The sequence below is a fragment of the Desmodus rotundus genome, chromosome 10 (assembly GCF_022682495.2).
Source record: "Desmodus rotundus isolate HL8 chromosome 10, HLdesRot8A.1, whole genome shotgun sequence".
NCBI lineage: Eukaryota > Metazoa > Chordata > Mammalia > Chiroptera > Phyllostomidae > Desmodus > Desmodus rotundus.
The window spans coordinates 35285777-35304789 of NC_071396.1; the positions used below are offsets into that span (position 1 = coordinate 35285777).

Sequence of the window (19013 nt, forward strand, 5' to 3'; positions counted from 1 at the left end):
ACGCATCATTGGGCGGACAAAGGCCTTGTTCTCGCTGGTCTTGGTAGTTTCTAGTAAAAGCTTATCAATGTTACAATTTTAAAAGAATATGGTCATTTGCCGTTAGAACCTTTCAGTCGTTTAAGAGGTGCAAGATGCTTTTTGACTTTAAATTTGCGGTTCTAAGTCGTGCAAATCATTTGTCCGTGCCCGCTCCCCAGCGGGCTATGGAAAATTTTAGCTGTCGTTACAAACTGGGATAGGTATTCCATTTACCTCATCCTCTGCTACAGTTCACTAAGCTTGAATCTTCCCATTCTTGCACGTGTCGGTCTGAGGCTTTTGCCCTTCCTGATTCTTCGTCCCCAGGTTTTCACATGGTTGGCTCCTTGTCATTCAGGACTCAGGTCAAATGTTACTTTCGTAGGTTTTCCCTGATGACCAGATCTCAAGCATCTTCAAGTTCTATCACCACAGCCTGTTTAATCTTCCCCAGTATTTGAAAAATACTACCACTGTATCTGTGATTACCCACCCGATCGAATGTAGACTGCACAAGGGCAGGAGACGTCTGTGTTGCCGCAGTTCCAGCCCCCCCAGGATAGGTTTTAACAGGGGTGAAGAAATGGTTGGGGAACCTGATACCAGACAGCCAGTCCACAGCGGCAGAAAGCCTCGCCTTTCACCCTTTTGCAGCCTCCCATGCAGATAGCAGTCAACAAGGCCTGAGCTCCCTCCTGTCAATGTGCCTTGGATTCTAACCCGCAGGGGCACAGGTGCAGTGTCTGGTGGAGGGAGCAGCAGATGGCAAGGTTCTGCTTGACCTGGAGAAAAAGCAGCTGTGAGTAGAGTGGACATCTCGGAGAAACCTGGGGGCCAAGCTCAAGAGGCTGATAAATGACAACAGAAGGGATTTAAGTCCCCATGCTCTGGAGCCAGTGTGTCTCATCTGTCCTGGGCAGCCTCGGCCTTTCTGCAGCTGAGATTCAATCCAACAAAGAGAGGGTGGAGGGAGAAAAGCTCAGTATCAAATGCTAGATGAACTCTTGAAGCCCAGTGCGAGCACGGAAGTAGTTTTTTACTTGATCTTACAGAATTTTTCAAATATACAAAAGTAGGGAGACTATTGTAACAGAATGAACCCCTGTGTACCCATCACCCAGCTTTAACATTGAACATGTGGCCAATCTCTTCGTTATCCTGCACTTGCTGCACATTTACCCCTGGCTTAAAATAAATTCCAGACATCATGTTTCATCTACGTCTCAAAGAGCCAAGGACTCCTATTTAACATGGATATATACACCATTACTGTAACTTGTTTTAGTAATTCCTTAATTTCAGCTAGTATCATGACGGTACTCCTACTGTTTCACAAATGGCTTTTATGGTTTATTCCTTTGACTCAGGATCCATGCAACAGTGCGTTGTGTTGATGTGTTCCAGAAGCCTCTTATTCTGAAGTGGTTTCCCCTTCTGCTTTATTCCCCTCACTGCTTGACAGGTCATTTGTCCCGTATAACTTCCTGCATTTGATTTCATCCTGGTGATGGCGTCTTCTAACATGTTCTCATTACCCTCTACATTTCCTATGAACTCATAGCTCGTCTTGAGGCTTGATCATGTCAGAGTGTTGGCAATGGGTGGTGCTCTGCACTTCCTACTCACCTGTGCAGGAGATGAGGGTGTGATGTTACCATTGATTACTGAGTTCAGGCTATTGTCAGCAGGATCTATTCCTTATGAGTCTTTAAGTCCTCCCCACCAAATAGGTAGATATAATTACCATCCTCCCTGAAAATTACCTAATTTCTCTTTCCAGTTATCATCCCAAAATGAAGCACTTTTCTGAATTTTTTTCAACACAGATTAGTTTGTCCTGTTCTAGAACTTTACGTAAGCGGCGTCACACAAATGCCTCCCTCGTTCTGGCTTCTTTCATTTATTCACTTGTTTTTATGAATACGTCATAGCTTATCAACCCATTTTCCCATGAAGGGCATTAATGAATCAAAACCCTGGTATCCAAAGGTCACAGCCGGCGGGACTTTTAGCTGCCATTGGATCCTAACGCGTTGTCATTTCCCTCCCCAACCCAATCCCACTCCCCAACTCTCCGAGTCTCGCATGCACCTCGGAAGCCAGAGAGCTGCCGCACGCCCCTAAGAGGAGTAGGTTTGATTGACAGTCAAGATCCCCACGATCAGCGCTCTTCAGTCTCCGGTTGGTTTCACCCAGTGTACGAAGTTCTGAAAATCGAGCAAGTGCCTAAACCTTGCTTTAGTGAGCTAGGAGAATCGAATGTGCCCTTAAACACTAGTTTTATCATAGGAGCACACCCCTCTGGTCAGAAATGAGACTTGACCTTTGAGGCGCTGAATTCCGTTTTGAAATGTCTCTTCCAAGACACCGTCCATTTCCTATATACGCCAAGGTACCGTCCGGGGAGGAGGACTTCCGGAACTGCCGGAAGTCTCTCCTGTGGGCCGGGAGGCGGGGTTCTCTGCAGCAGCGAGGACTGAAATCCCGCTGCTGACGCGCAGCGGGGTGCTGTTAGGGCTGGGTCGGGACGCTGTGGCTGCAGGCCTGAGACGAGGGTAACCTGAGGCGGCGGAGGTGGCCATTCGTTCCTCAAGCGCAGCTGAAGAGCGAGGGCCCCTTCGGGGGCTCTTTCGAAGTCCGTGCCCAGGCCTGAAGGAGAGCCACCCTGCGCTTACCCGGGGCTGCTGCCAGCCCTGTGAGCGGAGGGCGAGAACCCCTTCTGACACCCCGCCGCCATGGCTTTCCCCCATCGGCCGGACGCCCCGGAGCTGCCTGACTTCTCCATGCTCAAGAGGCTAGCCCGAGACCAGCTCATCTACCTGCTGGAGCAGGTCAGTGCCCGCCGCGCCGGGGGCCTTTGCTGCGCGCACTGGACGCGTGGTTCTTCCTGGCTGACTCCCCTTGAGCTTGTTCTTTCTTGGCCTTTCGTGTTGTCCTTGGAGCTTCTGGGGCAGGCCCGAAATGAAGCACCAGGGAGGAAAACCTGGGACCTGGCCAGAGTCCATGGAACACACCTTTTTCCCATAGAGGCAAGGGATACAGCACTGGTGACAGGCATCACTGGGAAGGAAAGGTGGTTAAGACATCTCTTAGGGAGCCCACACTCCAGGAGGAGCCGTATGAAACACGAATGGCCACACACAGCGTATCCTGTGGTGAGGGAGTGATAGCGAGTGAATGGCTGCATTGAGGATACACAGTCATTTCTAACTGCAGTGATCTAGGAGTTTCAACGAGCTGGAACGTGAAGAATAAGCATATTTTTCTTGGAGATGGGAGACCACGTTCCCGGGAAATTGGTAGGAGCAAAGTTGAGGAACTGGGGAAGGATGAGGCATTTACAGGGGAGATCGTGATCACACATTACACAGTAGGCAGCCACTGAAGGACTCCTCCCGCCCCCCTTTGTGGCACGAAGCTGTACTTGAAGGTGATTCTCATAGCCATGAGAGGAGGCGGGTAAATGGCCAAGCACAAGGGCAATTTGGAGACCATAGGTCAGACTGAGGTAGTAAAGGCCCATCCAAAATTAGTGACCCTGGGAACGGAGGGAAATAATGGAGTTTTAAGTCACCGTGGAAGAAGATTCAAAGACTTGCTGATTGGTTGTAAAGGTTGAGAAGCAAAGCTGAGCTGGAGATTTTAAACATGAGTTAATAGGAAAGTGATGCTGCTATTATAATTGCAAATAGAATTGTTACATACATAGTTTTTTTAATGTCCATGCTTCCAGATAGCTTGAAAGATCCTTGAGGATGGAACGTGTCTGTTTTGTTTAACACTGTACACCTTGTGAGAGTCAGGCACGTGGCTCGTACTTGATAAATATTTGTTGCATGGACATTGAATGGAAATGAACAAAAGAATTAGAAAGAGGAACAGGTTTGGTGGGGAAAGTTCCTTAGTTTGGGTTTGGATAGGGTGACGGTAAGAGCTGGTAGGAACTGCTGCTTGTGCCATCCAGCAGATGGAACCGGAGAGCTGCAGCCAGGGTGGAGATGGGGACTTTGGAGAACCTCGGGGGAGGGGGGGGGGGGATCCAGGGCCATGTTTTATTTCACTTTTCTGTGCCCTGATTTGCACAGGAAATTCTCTCAACAGATGTGAGGAATTGAAGAGGTGCTAGTTAAAGCCACTGTCCCAGGTGAGAGCCACAGGGAAGAGAGTAAATGAGACCAAGGAGAGGAACTTGTAAATGCAGCGCTGGTGGGGACGAGTGCCACAAGGGCGACTCAGCATGGCCAAGTGGATCCCAGTGCAATGACATCCTTTTCAAACTAACTTTTCTTAGTCCTTGTCAGTGGGCACTACTGTTCAGCCGTGAACTCTCAGAGTCGGCTTTAACTCTCCTTCCCCCCCATACTTGACTGAACCAGTTACTGAGTCCTTTGGACATTTCCTTCTGCCTGACTTCTTAAAATATAGTGATTATAAAGCAGTATTTACACAGTATGGGAAACATACAAGATAAAGGAAAGTACAAAGAAAAAATCACTTAGATGCAAGCATTGTTAACACAGTTCATTTCTTTCAGTTATTTAAAAAATTCTGTTACACATTCCATGTGTCTTGTAAAGAACCTGTTTTGTTCACACCATCAGCCAGCCTAACTCAGGTCCTCGCTCACCGCCACATGCTTGAGCTGCTAGGACTGTCGCATTAACCCTATAACCGGGCTCTTCCTCCAGGTTCCCCTGTCTCCAGCCTACTTTACCCACAGTTCCCAGACCCAGCTCACGGAAAAGGAGGCTTCAGTGCACAAGAGCTTCCTGTTTTCCCTGTTCCGTACAGGGTCAACTCCAAACTCTCTAGCCTGGCATTTGGGGTCAGGCCCAATTCTAGACGACTGTTTGCGAGACTCCCTTACATCGGGGTTGAGAACCGCTGCCCTCCACGTGCCTGTGCGCCAGCCACACTGAACTGCCTGCTTTGCTCTTACCGTTCCGCCTGTTCCCTTTCCCCGGGCTTCGCTGGGTTGCCCCCTTGCCGTGTCACTGCCAGCGCCCGCCCCACTTGTCAAGGCCTCACTGAGAGGAAACTTGCACTAAGTTCCTTCCCCTTGCCACTCAGTGTGACCTTTCCTTCCCCCAGCCAGATGACAGCCTCATTAGGAGTGGTGATGCTGGAATCAGGTGACGGGGATCTGGGGTGGGGGAGTGGTTTTGTACTTACAAGAAAAAAGCTACTTAAAAAGAGATTTGGCAGCTCAAGGAGTTGCAGAATGCCAGGTGGGGTTTGGTTTTCTTTGCCTTTGTCCAGCAGGACTGGGATTATTGGGAGACACAGTGGTGAAGAGGGGCAGTGACGAAGGACAAGGTCACAGGCTGAGTTGGAGGGCTAAGGGACAAGGGGTGAGCCTCAGAAAGAAGGTGAGGTATTTTCCTGCTGGTACAGAAAATGAGCAGACAAAACAGGTGACCACATAGAGAAACGTGCTCTGTGGGTACAAAGCAGCAACAAACAAGGCACTGGGGTAGAAGACGTCTCGGCCCTTCCTGCCCAGAGACCGTGCTTCTGTTCACTGCGGGCGCGTGAGCTCCCACCGGGGAGGGAGCTTGTGTGACCTGGGAGTGGCCCAGGATACTGTGTCTCCTTCAGCTTCCAGGGAGAAAGGACCTGTTCATCGAGGCAGACCTCATGAGCCCTTTGGATCGAATTGCCAATGTCTCTATTCTGAAGGTACCCGCCCTTTCTTCCAGGTGGGCTCAGGCCACGCCTCCCTCATTAAGCAGTTTTCTTTTGACGAACAGCACAAATTACTGAGGAGTGACCACCCTCACAGGGTACAGAGAGGGTAGCCGGATTGGGTGCTGGGGGCGGCGGGGAGGGGGGAGGGGGGCACGGGGGGGGGCAGGGTCGCTGCGGTTGTCCACATTGTTTTTGGTGTTTTGTTTTTGGTTTTTCTGTGGACAGTTTGAGGAAGGTTCAGTGCGTGGTTGGCAGGCAGACAGCTGGATTTCCTGAATCAGCATAAATAGGTGGCCAGTCCTCTGGGTTTACATCAAGCTGTGGGGTTCCAAGCGCCCCATGTCCCTTGTCTTGTTGGGTTCTCTCTGCAGCAACACGAAGTAGACAAGCTGTACAAGGTGGAGAACAGGCCAGCCCTGAGCTCCAGTGAACAGTGAGTGCGTGGGGGAGCCGAATTGGACTCCAAGCCGGAGGCTGTCCCTGCACGCTTGTCCCTGCATGCTTGTCCCTGATGAGTCCCTGGCTGAGATCTGGCCCTGGGATGTTTGCGATATGGTTCCCTGCCCTGCTCTTTCACAGTTGCGTGTGAGGTTCCACCTCGGCCCCTTCATCGGTCTCCCCTTCTGCAGCCTCTCCCTCCCTTGCCGCCTTCTCTCTCTGACCCAATCTGCCGTCTCTAACCCAGTCTGCCATCTCTGACCAGATGACACTTTCAAAATATCGTCACTGCGCTCTTCTCAAGAACCAGAAAGTCTTCCCTTTCTTTCTGAGTAAAGTCCAAATTGCTCATTGCAGAAGCCAAGGGTGTCTCCAGTGGGGCCTCACGTTGCCTTTCCGGCCAGGCCTCTGCTGGATACGGGCTGGCATGTGCTTCCCAGCTCCGCACATGTGCCTTCGCCCTCTTGACCACTCCATCCACACTGCCCGAGATGCCCTCCCATCATTGCTGCTCCCGAAAACAGTACCCAGCCTTCAGAGGCTGCTCCACCTCCTCCAGGGGGCCCCACTCCTGGATTTCCAGGGTGTTGGGTATCGGTCCTATTCTCTTAACACAGTCACACACTACCTGCTGTCTGGTTTTTGTTTTTCTTTTTAATATTTCTCAATCTTAAGTAATGCACATCCTCCCTTAGAGGAAAAACTCTCCAGGATACATGGGGAATGCATTATTGAACACCAATTCAAAAACATTTTATATACCTTTTGTATGGTGTTTTTTAAAATTTTTATTGTTATTCAATTACAGTTGTCTGCATTTTCTCCCCATCCCTCCACCCCATCCGAACCCACCTCCCACCCCCGCCTGCACCCTCCCCCTTGGTTTTGTCCATGTGTCCTTTATAGTAGTTCTTGTAATCCCCTCTCCCCACTGTCCCCTTCCCACTCCCCTCTGGCTACTGTTAGATTGTTCTTAACTTCAGTGTCTCTGGTTTGCTTTTTTCTTTTGTTGATTATGTTCCAGTTAAAGGTGAGATAATATGGTATTTGTCCCTCACCGCCTGGCTTATTTCACTTAGCATAATGCTCTCCAACGGTTTTTAACACTTCTTTGACACTTTATACATATTTGCGTCCTGTTTTGCCTGGTAGATTGTAAGTTATTTGGGAATAGGAACTCCTGGGTGCCCCATAGGGCCAGATAGTGTCCCCCGCCGAGCACAGTGTCCCTGTCCCCGCAAGGGGCCCAGTTGTGGCGAGGCTGAGACCTGTGGGCCTGTTGAGAGGAGCGGACGGTGGAAGAGGTGGCGTTGTGTCAGTTTTAGTTGGTGCCATCGCCAACCTCATGACCTTTCCTCCCTGAGTTTGGCCCCTTCTCTCTCCAGACTGTGCTTCCTGGTCAGACCCCGCATCAAGAACGTGCAGTACATTGCCAGTGAGTATGCGGGCCATGGGCGGGGCGGGGACACCTGCCTCCTCGCTCCTCATTAACACGGGGCCCGTGGCTTTCTGGGTCGAATTCCCTCTGTCGTAGGTCTCGTCAATGCTGACAAGCTGGCCGGCCGGACCCGAAAATACAAAGTGATCTTCAGCCCTCAGAAGGTGAGTGGATCCTGGTGGGAGAGCCCGAGGGCAGATGGGATTCAGGACTAGGAAGGGATGAGGGCCAACAGCTCCATCTCCCTCGAAGCAAGTTACGTGCGACTGAACAAGCACCTGTCACTGTCTCATTAGCATAAAGCTGACTGCTTAGCAGAGGGCCTGTCACCAGACTGCCCCAAATGTGGACTGGGGACTGAGAGGTGGCCCCCACACAAGTCACATGAGAAGACTGAGCCCCAGAGTGCAACCTGCTGTGTTTTCCTGCTAGCACTGACTCCTGCGCAGGAGCGGCCGACGACCCTCGGGCTTTTCAGTGGCTTTCCCACTGCAGCCCCTCCATAAGAAATCTGCTGAACTGTGGACTCCCTGTGCTCGGCCTTTCCTCACACAGGGCAGAGACCGTGTGACTGCACCCCAGCTGGTGTGAGCTGAAGCCCACGGCCACACAGTGAGGTGGCAGAGCCGGGCTAGGTCCCTTGGGCCTGGTCGTGGGCTCTCTTTTCCGCCTGCGTCCTCCTTTCCTGGACAGGCCACCCACTTTAAATGCACATGTGTGCCACTGACCCCCAAGGCTGTGCCTCCAGGGGTCCCATAGACATGTCCCAACCAGAGCGCCCTCTCTCTACCCCACTGCTCTCACCCCCACCTTCTGTAGCTGTCCTGCCCTCCCCCTCCCTGCCTGCAGGACTGCCCTCCCCTGATAGCTGGAGCGCCTTCTCCATTGCAGAGCTGTGCTGATCAGCACACTCCACGCGTACACGAAATGGGTGACAGGGAAGCTCAGCATTAGGCTCGTGATTCTAGTGGTTTCTTGACCTAAGCGTCTGGGTCCTCCTGTGGGGTTCAGCAGCTGCTGTCCTCATCGGGGACCGTAGAGGACAGCAAGGGCAGGGAGCGCTGGTTGCTGATCGGCCTCCTTTCCTCCCACAGTTCTATGCCTGCGAGATGGTGCTGGAGGAGGAGGGGATCTTTGGAGGTGAGAGGAGAGCGTGAGTGACGGGGCAGCAGATGCAGAAGGAATAATTGTCCTTCCCCATCCCCTCCCGTTCTGTCGCATTCCTGTTGGCCCAGCAGGAGGAGCGTCCCTGAGGATGGGAGCAGGGGGATAGTGGGAGGGCACGCTCTGTCCTTCCCTCCAAGACGCCCCCAAGAGAAGCTGTGCCCTCCCTCCCTGGAGTGTTCCTTACTGCATTCTCCATGCAACCCTACCTAGTGGTGGCCCTCCCTGCAGCACATCCTGCAGTGGCTGGAATGGTCCCCACCCTGCGCTTTTTCCCCACCCTGATCTTATTAGAGTCTAAGCCTCAATGTCACTTCCGGAGGGTTCTTTCCTGCACCCCAGTTAGAGCTTACACCCTGCAGTGTTTGTGCGCAGGGACCGCTGTTCTCGTTCTCTGCGGCCAGCTGTAATTATGTCTGTCTGGTGCGTGTCTCCTACTAGATGTCAGAATCTGCCCAGGAGATTGGGGGCGCATGTTCATTCTTTCCCCCTGCGCCCCCAGTGCCCAGCCTAGTGCCTGCCCGTGGGCGCCTTTCAGTCAGGGCCTACCACACTGTGACTGCCTGTTTCCTCGGTGTTCCTGGCCAGGACTCTTAAGGAAAACAGCCCCCTGATCACATCACTTCACGTGACAGGCTGTTGTGCATGTGTCTCATTGGTTACCAGACTCTGGGCTCCTTTGGGCCTCAGGCTGTGGCTTACTCGTCCTCCAGCAGCTGTGCTTATCGCAGCCCAGGCATGTGCATGTGCTCCGGTGCCTTTGCACGGCTGGCCAGTGTGCGTGCCCGAGTGCACGGCACCACGTGCCTTCTGCAGGGAGGCTGAGGCTCTCTGTGCCCACAGATGTGAGCTGTGACGAATGGGCCTTCTCTCTGCTGCCTCTCGATGTGGATCTGCTGAGCATGGAGCTACCAGAGTTTTTCAGGGATTATTTCCTGGTAAATGGCGGGCCCTTGGGTCTTGGCATCGTCGATGGGAGGGGACAAGCAGGGGTCCAGTGGGCTGGCAATACTGATGTACTTTCATCCGACTCCCACGATTGTGTGTGACAGTGATCGGGAGATTGAGTGCCCCTAATTAGCGGGCATGGGACTTCCTTTGGGGACAGTCAGAGTGAACTCCCTCAAGTGTCCCCACAGCCTGCCTCTTGCCCCAGAGCGCCAGGGCCAGCACTTGCCAGGTCCGTCTGTCGGGTTGGCCTCCACCTCTGTGGCCCCTGTGGTCCCTGCAGGAAGGAGACCAGCGCTGGATCAACACAGTGGCGCAGGCCTTGCACCTTCTCAGCACCCTCTATGGCCCCTTCCCCAACTGCTATGGCATTGGCAGATGCGCCAAGGTGAGTGCTGGCAGGGCCCCCACGTCCCCTGTTCCCACCCCACCATGGGTTGTCCGGGGCATCTGTGGCAGGAGGCCTGTTCTTAGAGCAGAACTTGGGCGGCTGACAGGAAGGCCGGAGCCAGGGGTCCTGGGCAGCATTCCTGAGTCTCTATCTTGGGGATGGGGGTGGGTGGGGACAGGGGAGATTGGAGCAAATGGAACCAGAACAGGGAATATTGTTGGTAATTAGCTCCTGTCCTGATCAGCATGGCCCACTTAGTCGGACGTCGTCCTGCAAAGCAGAAGGTGGCCAGTTCGATTCCCGGTCAGGGCACATGCCTGGGTTGCAGGCCTGGTCCCTGGTTGGAATGGGAGCCAGAAGCAGCTGATTGCTGTCTCTCACACATTGATGTTTTGCTCATTCTCTTTCTCCTTCCCTTCCCCTACCTTTAAAAAGCAATAAAATCTTTTTAAAAATTTGCTCCCCTCTTGGGGTCCAGGGGAAGTGGCCCACGGAAAGGTGTTGGCTTCTGTAGGTTTGGGGCTACAGAGGGCCTGGGACCGAAGGTTAAGAATGTTTCATATTCCTCACAACTGTGTATGAATCTATAAACATCTCAAAGTAAAAATGTTGAATTAAAACAAAATTAAAAGTTTGAGGAGAAAAAAGTATGCCTTGACCCTGGCAGATGGCATACGAATTGTGGAGGAGGCTAGAAGAGGAGGAGGACGGTGAAACCAAGGGCCGAAGGCCAGAAATCGGACACATCTTCCTGCTGGACAGAGGTGAGCGGTGCTCAGCACACCTGTGTCCCCGGGCCCCAGAGGCTGTGGGGATGTGCAATGCGCAGACACTCGGGCCTGGGAGCGGCTCTTGAACTGACGCCGAGGGAACCGGGTGGCGGGCAGCACCAGGAGGCCCTCACAGCCAGGGGTCTCGGTTTCAGACGTGGACTTTGTGACGGCGCTCTGCTCCCAGGTGGTGTACGAGGGCCTGGTGGATGACACCTTCCGCATCAAGTGTGGTATGTGGCGCCTCAGCTCCTGGGGCCGCCTGCGGGGGACGCAGCTGGTAGCAGCGACCCAGGCTCTGGGCGTGCTCCTGGCTTGCGGATTGTTTGGAGGCCCTGTGATGGCAGTTCTGGGAAGGGTAGGAGAGAGGAGCTCCTCACAGAACCTCACGGCTGTCCCCTCTGCTCTCAAAGGGAGTGTCGACTTTGGCCCTGAAATCACGTCCTCTGAGAAGAGCCTGAAGGTGCTGCTCAATGCTGAGGACAAGGTGAGGGTGTGGGCACTCGCAGTGGGTCCCCGGGCTCTGCTCCCGCTTGGCTGAGGGCACCCACCCGGCGGGGAGAGGCCGAGTCCACAGGACAGAGGGGTCCCCACCAGTTAAGAGCGCACCCCAAAGCCCATAGCTGGTTTGACACCAAATGTTTGCTGCCAGCTCAGCACTCCTCTTGCTGTTGCCAGACGCGCTGAGCACCCTGTCACCCTGCCTGTGCTGTCACTGTGTTGCCGAGGTAGGAGGGCACGAGGTGCGGTTCTCTGCGCTAGCTCTTGCTGTCCCGGCCCCTCGCAGGTGTTCAGCGAGATCCGTAACGAGCACTTCTCCAATGTCTTCGGCTTCTTGAGCCAGAAGGCTCGGAACCTGCAGGCCCAGTACGACGTGAGCCTCTGAGCCCGGCCTCTGCTCTGGTTCCTCAGCAGCATCCTCCCCAAGGCTGCCCTGGCTACCCCTCTGATACCGTGACAGGGTCCCCAACGTGTCTCTTGGATCGGTGGAAACCAAGGGCGGGCAGTGGGTTCTCCTGTCCGAGGGCAGACACAGGTGACCTTAGGGGGACTTCCCCACAGCGCCGGAGAGGCATGGACATCAAGCAGATGAAGAACTTCGTGTCCCAGGAGCTGAAGGGACTGAAACAGGAGCACCGCCTGCTGAGTCTGCGTAGGTTTCCGCTGGGAGGCGGTGAGGGGAGGGGACCCCTGTTCATCTGGCAGACGCTGCTCTCCTCTGGTCCAGAGCTAGAAGTGCTTCTGCAGTTCGCCTTGAGATCTTTACTCTTCCGGACAGTAAAGGAATAACCTTCTGGAACCAGGAACGTATCAGTTGGCTTTTCATCCTCTCTGCAGATATTGGGGCCTGTGAATCCATCATGAAGAAAAAAACCAAGCAGGACTTCCAGGAGCTCATCAAGACGGAGCACGGTGACTCGTGGCCAGGCCTGGTTGCACTCGCTTCTGCCCCTGGCTCCCGTCCCCTCCCACCCCGAAGAGATGCCCTCTGGCTCCTTCCAGCTGATGCTGGCAGTGTGGAGTGCCAGTTCCTATTAGAAGTCTAGGGGTCCCTTAGACCAGGACGGAGAAGGAGATGGGAAGAGAGACACCTGTTAGCATAGAGGGCGGCAGCCGGCTGCTTCCCCGTGACGGGCTGTTCTGTGATTACCCACAGCGCTGCTGGAAGGCTTCGGCATCCGCGAGAGCACCAGCTACATCGAAGAGCACATCGACCGGCAGGTGGGCCGGGTCTGGCATTTCCAGCGGCCAGCCCCGCGGAAGGGAGGGGCAGACGTGTGTTACGGAATTTGAACTCTCCCTGGCTCTCTCTTCCTGTGTAGGTGTCACCTATAGAAAGCCTTCGCCTCATGTGCCTTCTGTCCATCACCGAGAACGGTGAGCCCAGGGCCCACGATCCCAGGCCGACACTGCCAAAGGGGGAGGAGCAGACATCCTGCCAGACAGGACACTTCCCTACAATTTTGTGGGTTCTTTCCTTTGTAAAATTAACCACTTTTTGTTTGGAGTAAAACATGTCCAGGCCACAGGGTCAGTTAGCATCCTTGCCCTCACAAGGATGACGTCCATCCCCTGGCTCTGGCCCCGGGCTGTCACACCTGAGGACTACAGGGGCGCAGAGCGGGGTGCAGCTCCGTCTTTGCCCCAGCTGCTCTGCCGCCTTCCACTGGCTTCTGGTAGAGATGCGGCCCTGGGGAAAAGCGCCAGCCAGCCAGCTCATGAGCGTTCCTAAACGCCCAGGTTCTCCAGCCTATGACGGCAGCCAGCTCTTGCCGTTGAAGGTGTCCAGCTGGGGAGTATTCTTTCAGGGTGCTCTCTGCCTAGAGAAGGGGTCTGCATCTTGTGAGTCCCCTCTGTTGTGGTTGGAGGCCCATTTCTTCTTACCTCAGTGGAGGGCCACATCCAAGACTGGCCTTTGGGGCTAGGTGACCCCTGCCTGTTCCTCAGCAGCGGTGGGACATGCCCAGCAGATCTGGCCCACAGCCAGGAAGAGATTCAGGGAAGTCCCGCCCCTCATCCTGCTTCCACACCAGCCCCCCCCAGCCCCATCCCCCGCTGGGATTAGCACTCAGTTCAGGGCACTCCCTTGCCTCTCCGATGCAGGCTTTCTCTTCAATAAGCCAGCTTCAAGCGAAGGGCCAGTTTAGAATCAACTGCAGGGTGCGAGGTTGACACCATTTACTGCATCTTTCCTCCTGATTAGGGTTTTCACATGGGGAGGAGGGCTGGTTGGTTGGTTGGTTTGGTTGTATGTTTTAGGGCGCCTCGGCTGGCTCACCAACCTGTCTTGTCTTCCTCACCCTCAGGTTTGATCCCCAAAGATTACCGGTCCCTGAAAACACAGTATCTGCAGGTATGGCCAGGAGAACGTCTTCCTGAGGTGCCTTGGTGGAGGGGGGCATTGGACAGTTTTGAAAGAGGCAAAAGAAGACACGGCCCCTCTCCTGTCCCTGTCCCCATCCTATCTCCCTCTGGGTGGTTCTCAGGATAGTCACCTTCCAGCAAGGAGACCCCGTCTATTGCCGGGTTCACCCTCTCCCCGGGTCCCACGGTGGGCTGCCAGTGCTGAGAGACAGAATTCAGCTGTTGGGCCAGGTGCTAAGTTCTTGCCCCCAGCTGCCCCTCACTGTAGCACTTTGGGGGGCAATGAAAACTGCCTCCCTTCCAGGTCTTTCTCTCAAGCTTCATCTCATTGGTGAGGCCGTCCCCACCATCCTTCTATCAGTAACTTTCTCTGGTTGTTAATAGTTCACGTTGCTTTTCTTCTTCTGGGTTTGGCATTTGGCTATCTCTGGTGAGAAAATATTTGATGCAAACAAGCATGAGCTCCTCAAGGCACAGATGGCATAGCCCCCCCCGCCGTTCCCTCCATGTCACTGAGCAGGGCTAGAGCCCGGGTGGGCGCCCAGTAGAGACTGACTGCGTTTCCTTCAGAGCTATGGCCCCGAGCACCTGCTGACCTTCTCCAACCTGCGGCGAGCGGGACTCCTCACCGAGCAGGCCCCTGGGGACACCCTGACAGCTGTGGAGAGTAGAGTGAGCAAGCTGGTGACAGACAAGGCTGCAGGTGAGCAGGGAGCACAGGAAAGCCCTTCCCCTCCTCAGGCAGAGTGCCCTGGGGCAGAGGGAGGGCGAGGAAGGAGAACTTGGTTCCTGCTGTACCGCCACCACTGCTGCTTCCACTTACTGACACTCGCCACATGCCAAGCCCGTTAGTTACAGCTCCTTGAGAAGGCGAGTTTGATCTCATTTAACAGAGGAGGAAGCTGTAAAAGAGGTTAAGAGGCTTGTCTAAGGTCCCTCTGTTACTCAGTCACATTGGACCCCGGGTCGGTTTGACCCCACGGCCCATTCACGTGACCAGTATACTGGGGTCACCCTGTAGGCCGTGTTTTGTAGGGAGCTGGCCCCCGTAGGAGGAGGAGGATGGGTACAGGTTGGGGGGTTGCTGAGTGTGCTGCTCAGGCCCAGGCAGCTATGGGCGGCTCGCTGGGAGGAGGGACAGGCCCTGCTGTTGGGGAGGAGGCGGGCCTGTCACTTCCCAAGTGGCGCGGCCTGTGCCAGTGCCGTGAGCCCGCAGACTCAGGTAAAGCCCAGCACAGGTTCCTTCCCCAGGGAAGATCACTGACGCCTTCAGCTCTCTGGCCAAGAGGAGCAACTTTCGTGCCATCAGCAAGAAGCTGAATCTGGTACGTGCGGCAGGGACGGACGGGGAGGCTGGTGTTCCATCCTCGGAGCGGGACTTTGGATCCAGGGAAACTCTTCTGTCGTTTTGTTCATATTAAGATCCTGTCTGTGGTAGCACAGTAACTCGAGCTTCATTTACTAATGAAGCAAGACACGCAGATTCGTTCAGTTAGTAAATGTGGAATGAGTGCCTGATGATGCCAGAGAACAGGCTAAGGGCCGCTGTAGTGACAGACGCACCCTGTGTCCCCTTGGGGCCCCGCAGAGGGGACCCTTCCCTCCAGGGAGCGTGAGCACTCAGTCAGGAGAGTCAGCAGCACCGACAAGAAGTCTTCTTTGCAGGTCACGCTGCTTCTCCCTTTAGTTGAAGAAAGAACCGCTCTTAGGGACCTGTCACTCTTCTCCGACCCTGTGAATGAGTGGAGAGCTGGGCTGTCACTTGCCTCATGGTGTCCCCTTTGCCCTCTAGATCCCACGTGTGGATGGCGAGTATGACCTGAAGGTGCCACGCGACATGGCATATGTCTTCAGTGGCGCTTATGTGCCCCTCAGCTGCCGCGTCATCGAGCAGGTCAGAGCCAGTGCCCCTCACTCCCATGTGTGTCCCACTCTCTGCTCTCTCCAGTCCCCAGGCTGTCGCAGGTTGTGACCGTGTGGTGACTAGCAAAAACAGTGATGTTTGGGCTGCGGCGACCTTCCTTCCCTACACCCGGCCCTGCCTTAACCCCGAAAACAGTGCCTCTGCCTTCCCAGGTGCTGGAGCGGCGGAGCTGGCAGGGCCTGGAGGAGGTGCTGCGGCTGCTCAACTGCAGCGAGCTGGCCTTCACAGGTGCGTGCTGGGGCAGGTGGGGCTGGGACAGGTAGGGGGTCCTGGCCGTGCCCCCAGGGCTCACGGGCTGGCAAAGAGCTGAGGCCAGGCCACTCTATGCAGACGTGACCAAGGAAGACAAGGCCTCCAGCGAGTCCCTGCGCCTCATCCTGGTGGTGTTCCTAGGTGGCTGCACTTTCTCTGAGATCTCAGCCCTACGGTTCCTGGGCAGAGAGAAAGGTAAGAGAACTGGATGGTGACAGCCGGCCTTCGTGGACGGGCTGTGGGGGACAAAGGGCAGCAGCGCTCAGGGAGGCCTCTCGGCTGCCATCTGTGTCTGTTCCCGGTGCTCCGGCCCTTGTGGGGCCTCTGACCTGCTTGCACTCACGGCTGCTGGTGCTTTTGGCTCCTCAGGGTACAGGTTCATTTTCCTGACGACAGCAGTCACCAACAGTGCCCGCCTCATGGAGGCCATGAGTGAGGTGAGGGCCTGAAGCTTTTGGGAGACGCGCTCCCCGCTGCTTTGCGACCAGTGTCCCCCAAGCACCCTGCTAAGCGCCGGCCGGCCACTCGGAACTTGTTCGGGATTCAGGGGCCTGTCAGAGGAGAGAGCCCGCTCCCCGCCCCAGGGTGTTTCTGTGTCTAGTTTGTGAAGCACAGGCCTTGCTGATAGGCTAGGGAGGAGGAGGGGGATCTCCTGCTAAGTCCTGTTTGGGTGTCACTGTAAATAAAGCCTCTACTCTGAAATGTAGCTTTTAGTCCTGGAGCAGCCCCTCCATCTGTGTCCGCGTGGGGCTCACGGGCTCTGCGGACCGGACTCCTGTCGCCCAGGCTCCGGCTCTTCCTGGAAACTTGCCAGCACTGGGGTCTCCTGAGCTGTAACAGGAGGACATGGGTTTCGTAGATGGTCAGTCAGCACGCTTCCAGCTCTGAAGTCGTGACCCATTACACTGTAAAAAAGTGTTTGTTATTATTTCAACCTAAGGGGCACCTTAATTTTCAGCGTTTTGTTTCTTGGTACAGAATGAAGGACTGTGTCCCATTAGGGCAAGTTCAGGCATCGGCAGGCAGTGCTCTGGTAGGGTCCCCAGGGTGGCCGTCCTTTCTGCTTACCTTTTCATATTCGTGCCCTAAACCCTGCCCGTCAGCCCTCTTCTCACACGATCTCACTGGCCATCAGCCTTCCCTTCTTGACATTCTTGTACTCGCTCCCATGACCGTCTGTCCGCCCACAGCCTCCTGGGCTGCACTTGGCTCCTTTGATTCCTCCCCTGCTGTCCCTGGTGCGGCATCTCCTCCCTCTCTGTCCCTCATTGTTGTCCCCTTCCAGAACTCAAGCCGCCGTCTCAGCACTGAGCCCCACACAGGCACTCCCACCCGGCCGCTCCGCAGGCACCACAAAGGCCACATCTGGAAGAAGCTCCCAACCCGAACCTCCTATCCCCACCTTAAGTACCTAAGTCTGTGCCTGCATTCCCTTGGCATGGCCGTCCTCCACCCGTGTTTTGTCTCTGTGAGGAATGATATCCTGCAGCTCAGATTTTTTTCTTATCCTCCACATTCACCTGGGCCTCTGCCCATTGTTTTTAAATGCTTCCGGTTCGTCCTGTCCTCCCCGTCCCCCTGGCAGAGGTACTTACATTCTTTGCCCAGGTTTTTTTTTTTTTTTTTTTTTTTTTAATATTTTATTTTTTATTTATTTCTAGAGAGTGAGAGCAACATCAATGTGTGGTTGCCTCTTGTGCACCCCCTACTGGGGGCCTGGCCCACAACCCAGGCATATGCCCTGACTGGGAATCAAACCAGCAACCCTTTGGTTTGCAGGCTGACACTCAATCCACTGAGCTACACCAGCCAGGGCTTTGCCCAGGTTTTTGCAAGACTGTCCCAATTGCTCTGCCTCCGACCTGTTCCCCCGTCCGCAGTACTGCCGCTTATGAAAAGAAAGATCTGAACCTGTGGTATCGGGTCGTCAAAAGTATTCGCTGCACAGAATGATGATGATGTATCTGCCTATTCCAAGAAAGGTTCACACCTCAAGTATCTAGTGGGAATTTGGACAGTGCTGTGTCCAGCTCTTGTGCAAGAGTAATGTCACTGCTGGCGGGGCTGGTAGTTTGTAGAAAGGACGAGTGGCAGTCAGAAAAAGACTCAGTGGCCGAGTGAATACGCAGTTACAGTGTGTGGCGCCCACCATCTTGAACACTGGCCGTAGCGTTATAGGATGTCCCTGTGAAAGGGTCCGGCACTTACACACACATTACACAGTGTTTTACATGCCGAGCACATGCTCACAGTGCCTCTGAATCATTCTGTGACTTGATTTAACTTCAGAACTGCAGCATAAAGGACTTGGTAGCAAGGTTGGCTTTCTGTGCATCCTGACTGTGCCGGCCCTGGGAATGTGCTTGAAGTCCCAAATTTTTGTAGCTTTCTGAAAACCCCTCAAGTTGACCAACAAAGAGGACCACAAGATTTACAAGTAGTGCCTGAGGGCCACCGCATTAGTGGGGAACATTCGGCACCCTGCTGGCAAGTTAAAGGATGTTTGAAAGCACCACTGAGGTTATTCTGCAAGAGAAAAACGTGGTCTTGAACGTGGAGCAAGCAAGCAAGCATCCTTTACTTTTCCTTCGTGGAAAAGGCAAAGGAGAGCATTTCCAGAGGTAACTGCCAAGTGTTGCGGTTTCCGTTGTAATCCAGCTAATGCAGGTCAAAGAAGGAGGTGCCACGTTTTGCCTAAGAAGCTTACAGAAAACAGCGACCCCCCCCCCCAGGGGTTCTTGTTCTAAGGTTCTTTGCCTGCCACCTCTAGGAATGGTGGCTTTCAATGCCAGAGTTTGGTAAAAAGGAAAGGAATTACTTAACTAAAAGTTACACAGGTTTAGAATATTGGCGGAATTGTGCCGTTAGATCTCACTCCCTTTAGAAACAAAGACACTCCCACACACACACAGTCCTGCCCTCCCCCTTTGCCCGGTCGGGCCAGGCCCACAGCAGGCCAGTCAGAGGGACTGTCCAGAAGGAAAAAACCAGAAAGTCCGCAACTCACTGCTCCCAGCTCCTCCCAGTAACCCGTGCTGGCCCGGGCCTCCCACGGTGCCCAGCACCATCATCTGTGCCCTGTGTTCCCAAACTCCAGTTCTTAATCCGAAAGCA

The 19013-nt window shown here is 54.4% G+C and overlaps 1 protein-coding gene across 5 annotated transcripts; it reads left to right on the forward strand.

The window, feature by feature from the left end:
* The first annotated feature begins 2441 nt into the window (after positions 1-2441).
* Positions 2442-16605, forward strand: VPS33B (VPS33B late endosome and lysosome associated). Of its 5 annotated transcripts, XM_045196405.3 has the most exons (24): positions 2442-2852; positions 4107-4165; positions 5620-5700; positions 6081-6142; positions 7533-7582; positions 7661-7749; positions 8680-8725; positions 9593-9687; positions 9981-10085; positions 10756-10852; positions 11014-11091; positions 11272-11345; positions 11646-11732; positions 11921-12011; positions 12197-12271; positions 12516-12580; positions 12682-12736; positions 13666-13712; positions 14294-14426; positions 14975-15048; positions 15516-15617; positions 15800-15875; positions 15978-16094; positions 16269-16605. In XM_045196405.3, exons 3-24 carry the CDS (start codon positions 5659-5661, stop codon positions 16346-16348), a joined length of 1740 nt encoding a protein of 579 aa, XP_045052340.1. In that variant the 5' UTR covers positions 2442-2852; positions 4107-4165; positions 5620-5658; the 3' UTR covers positions 16349-16605. The 5 variants fall into 5 exon arrangements, with proteins under 5 accessions (XP_045052340.1, XP_045052339.1, XP_024417530.1 ...); XM_045196404.3 differs by lacking the exon at positions 4107-4165; XM_024561762.4 differs by lacking the exon at positions 4107-4165 and having other exon boundaries at positions 7682-7749.
* The last annotated feature ends 2408 nt before the right edge of the window (positions 16606-19013 follow it).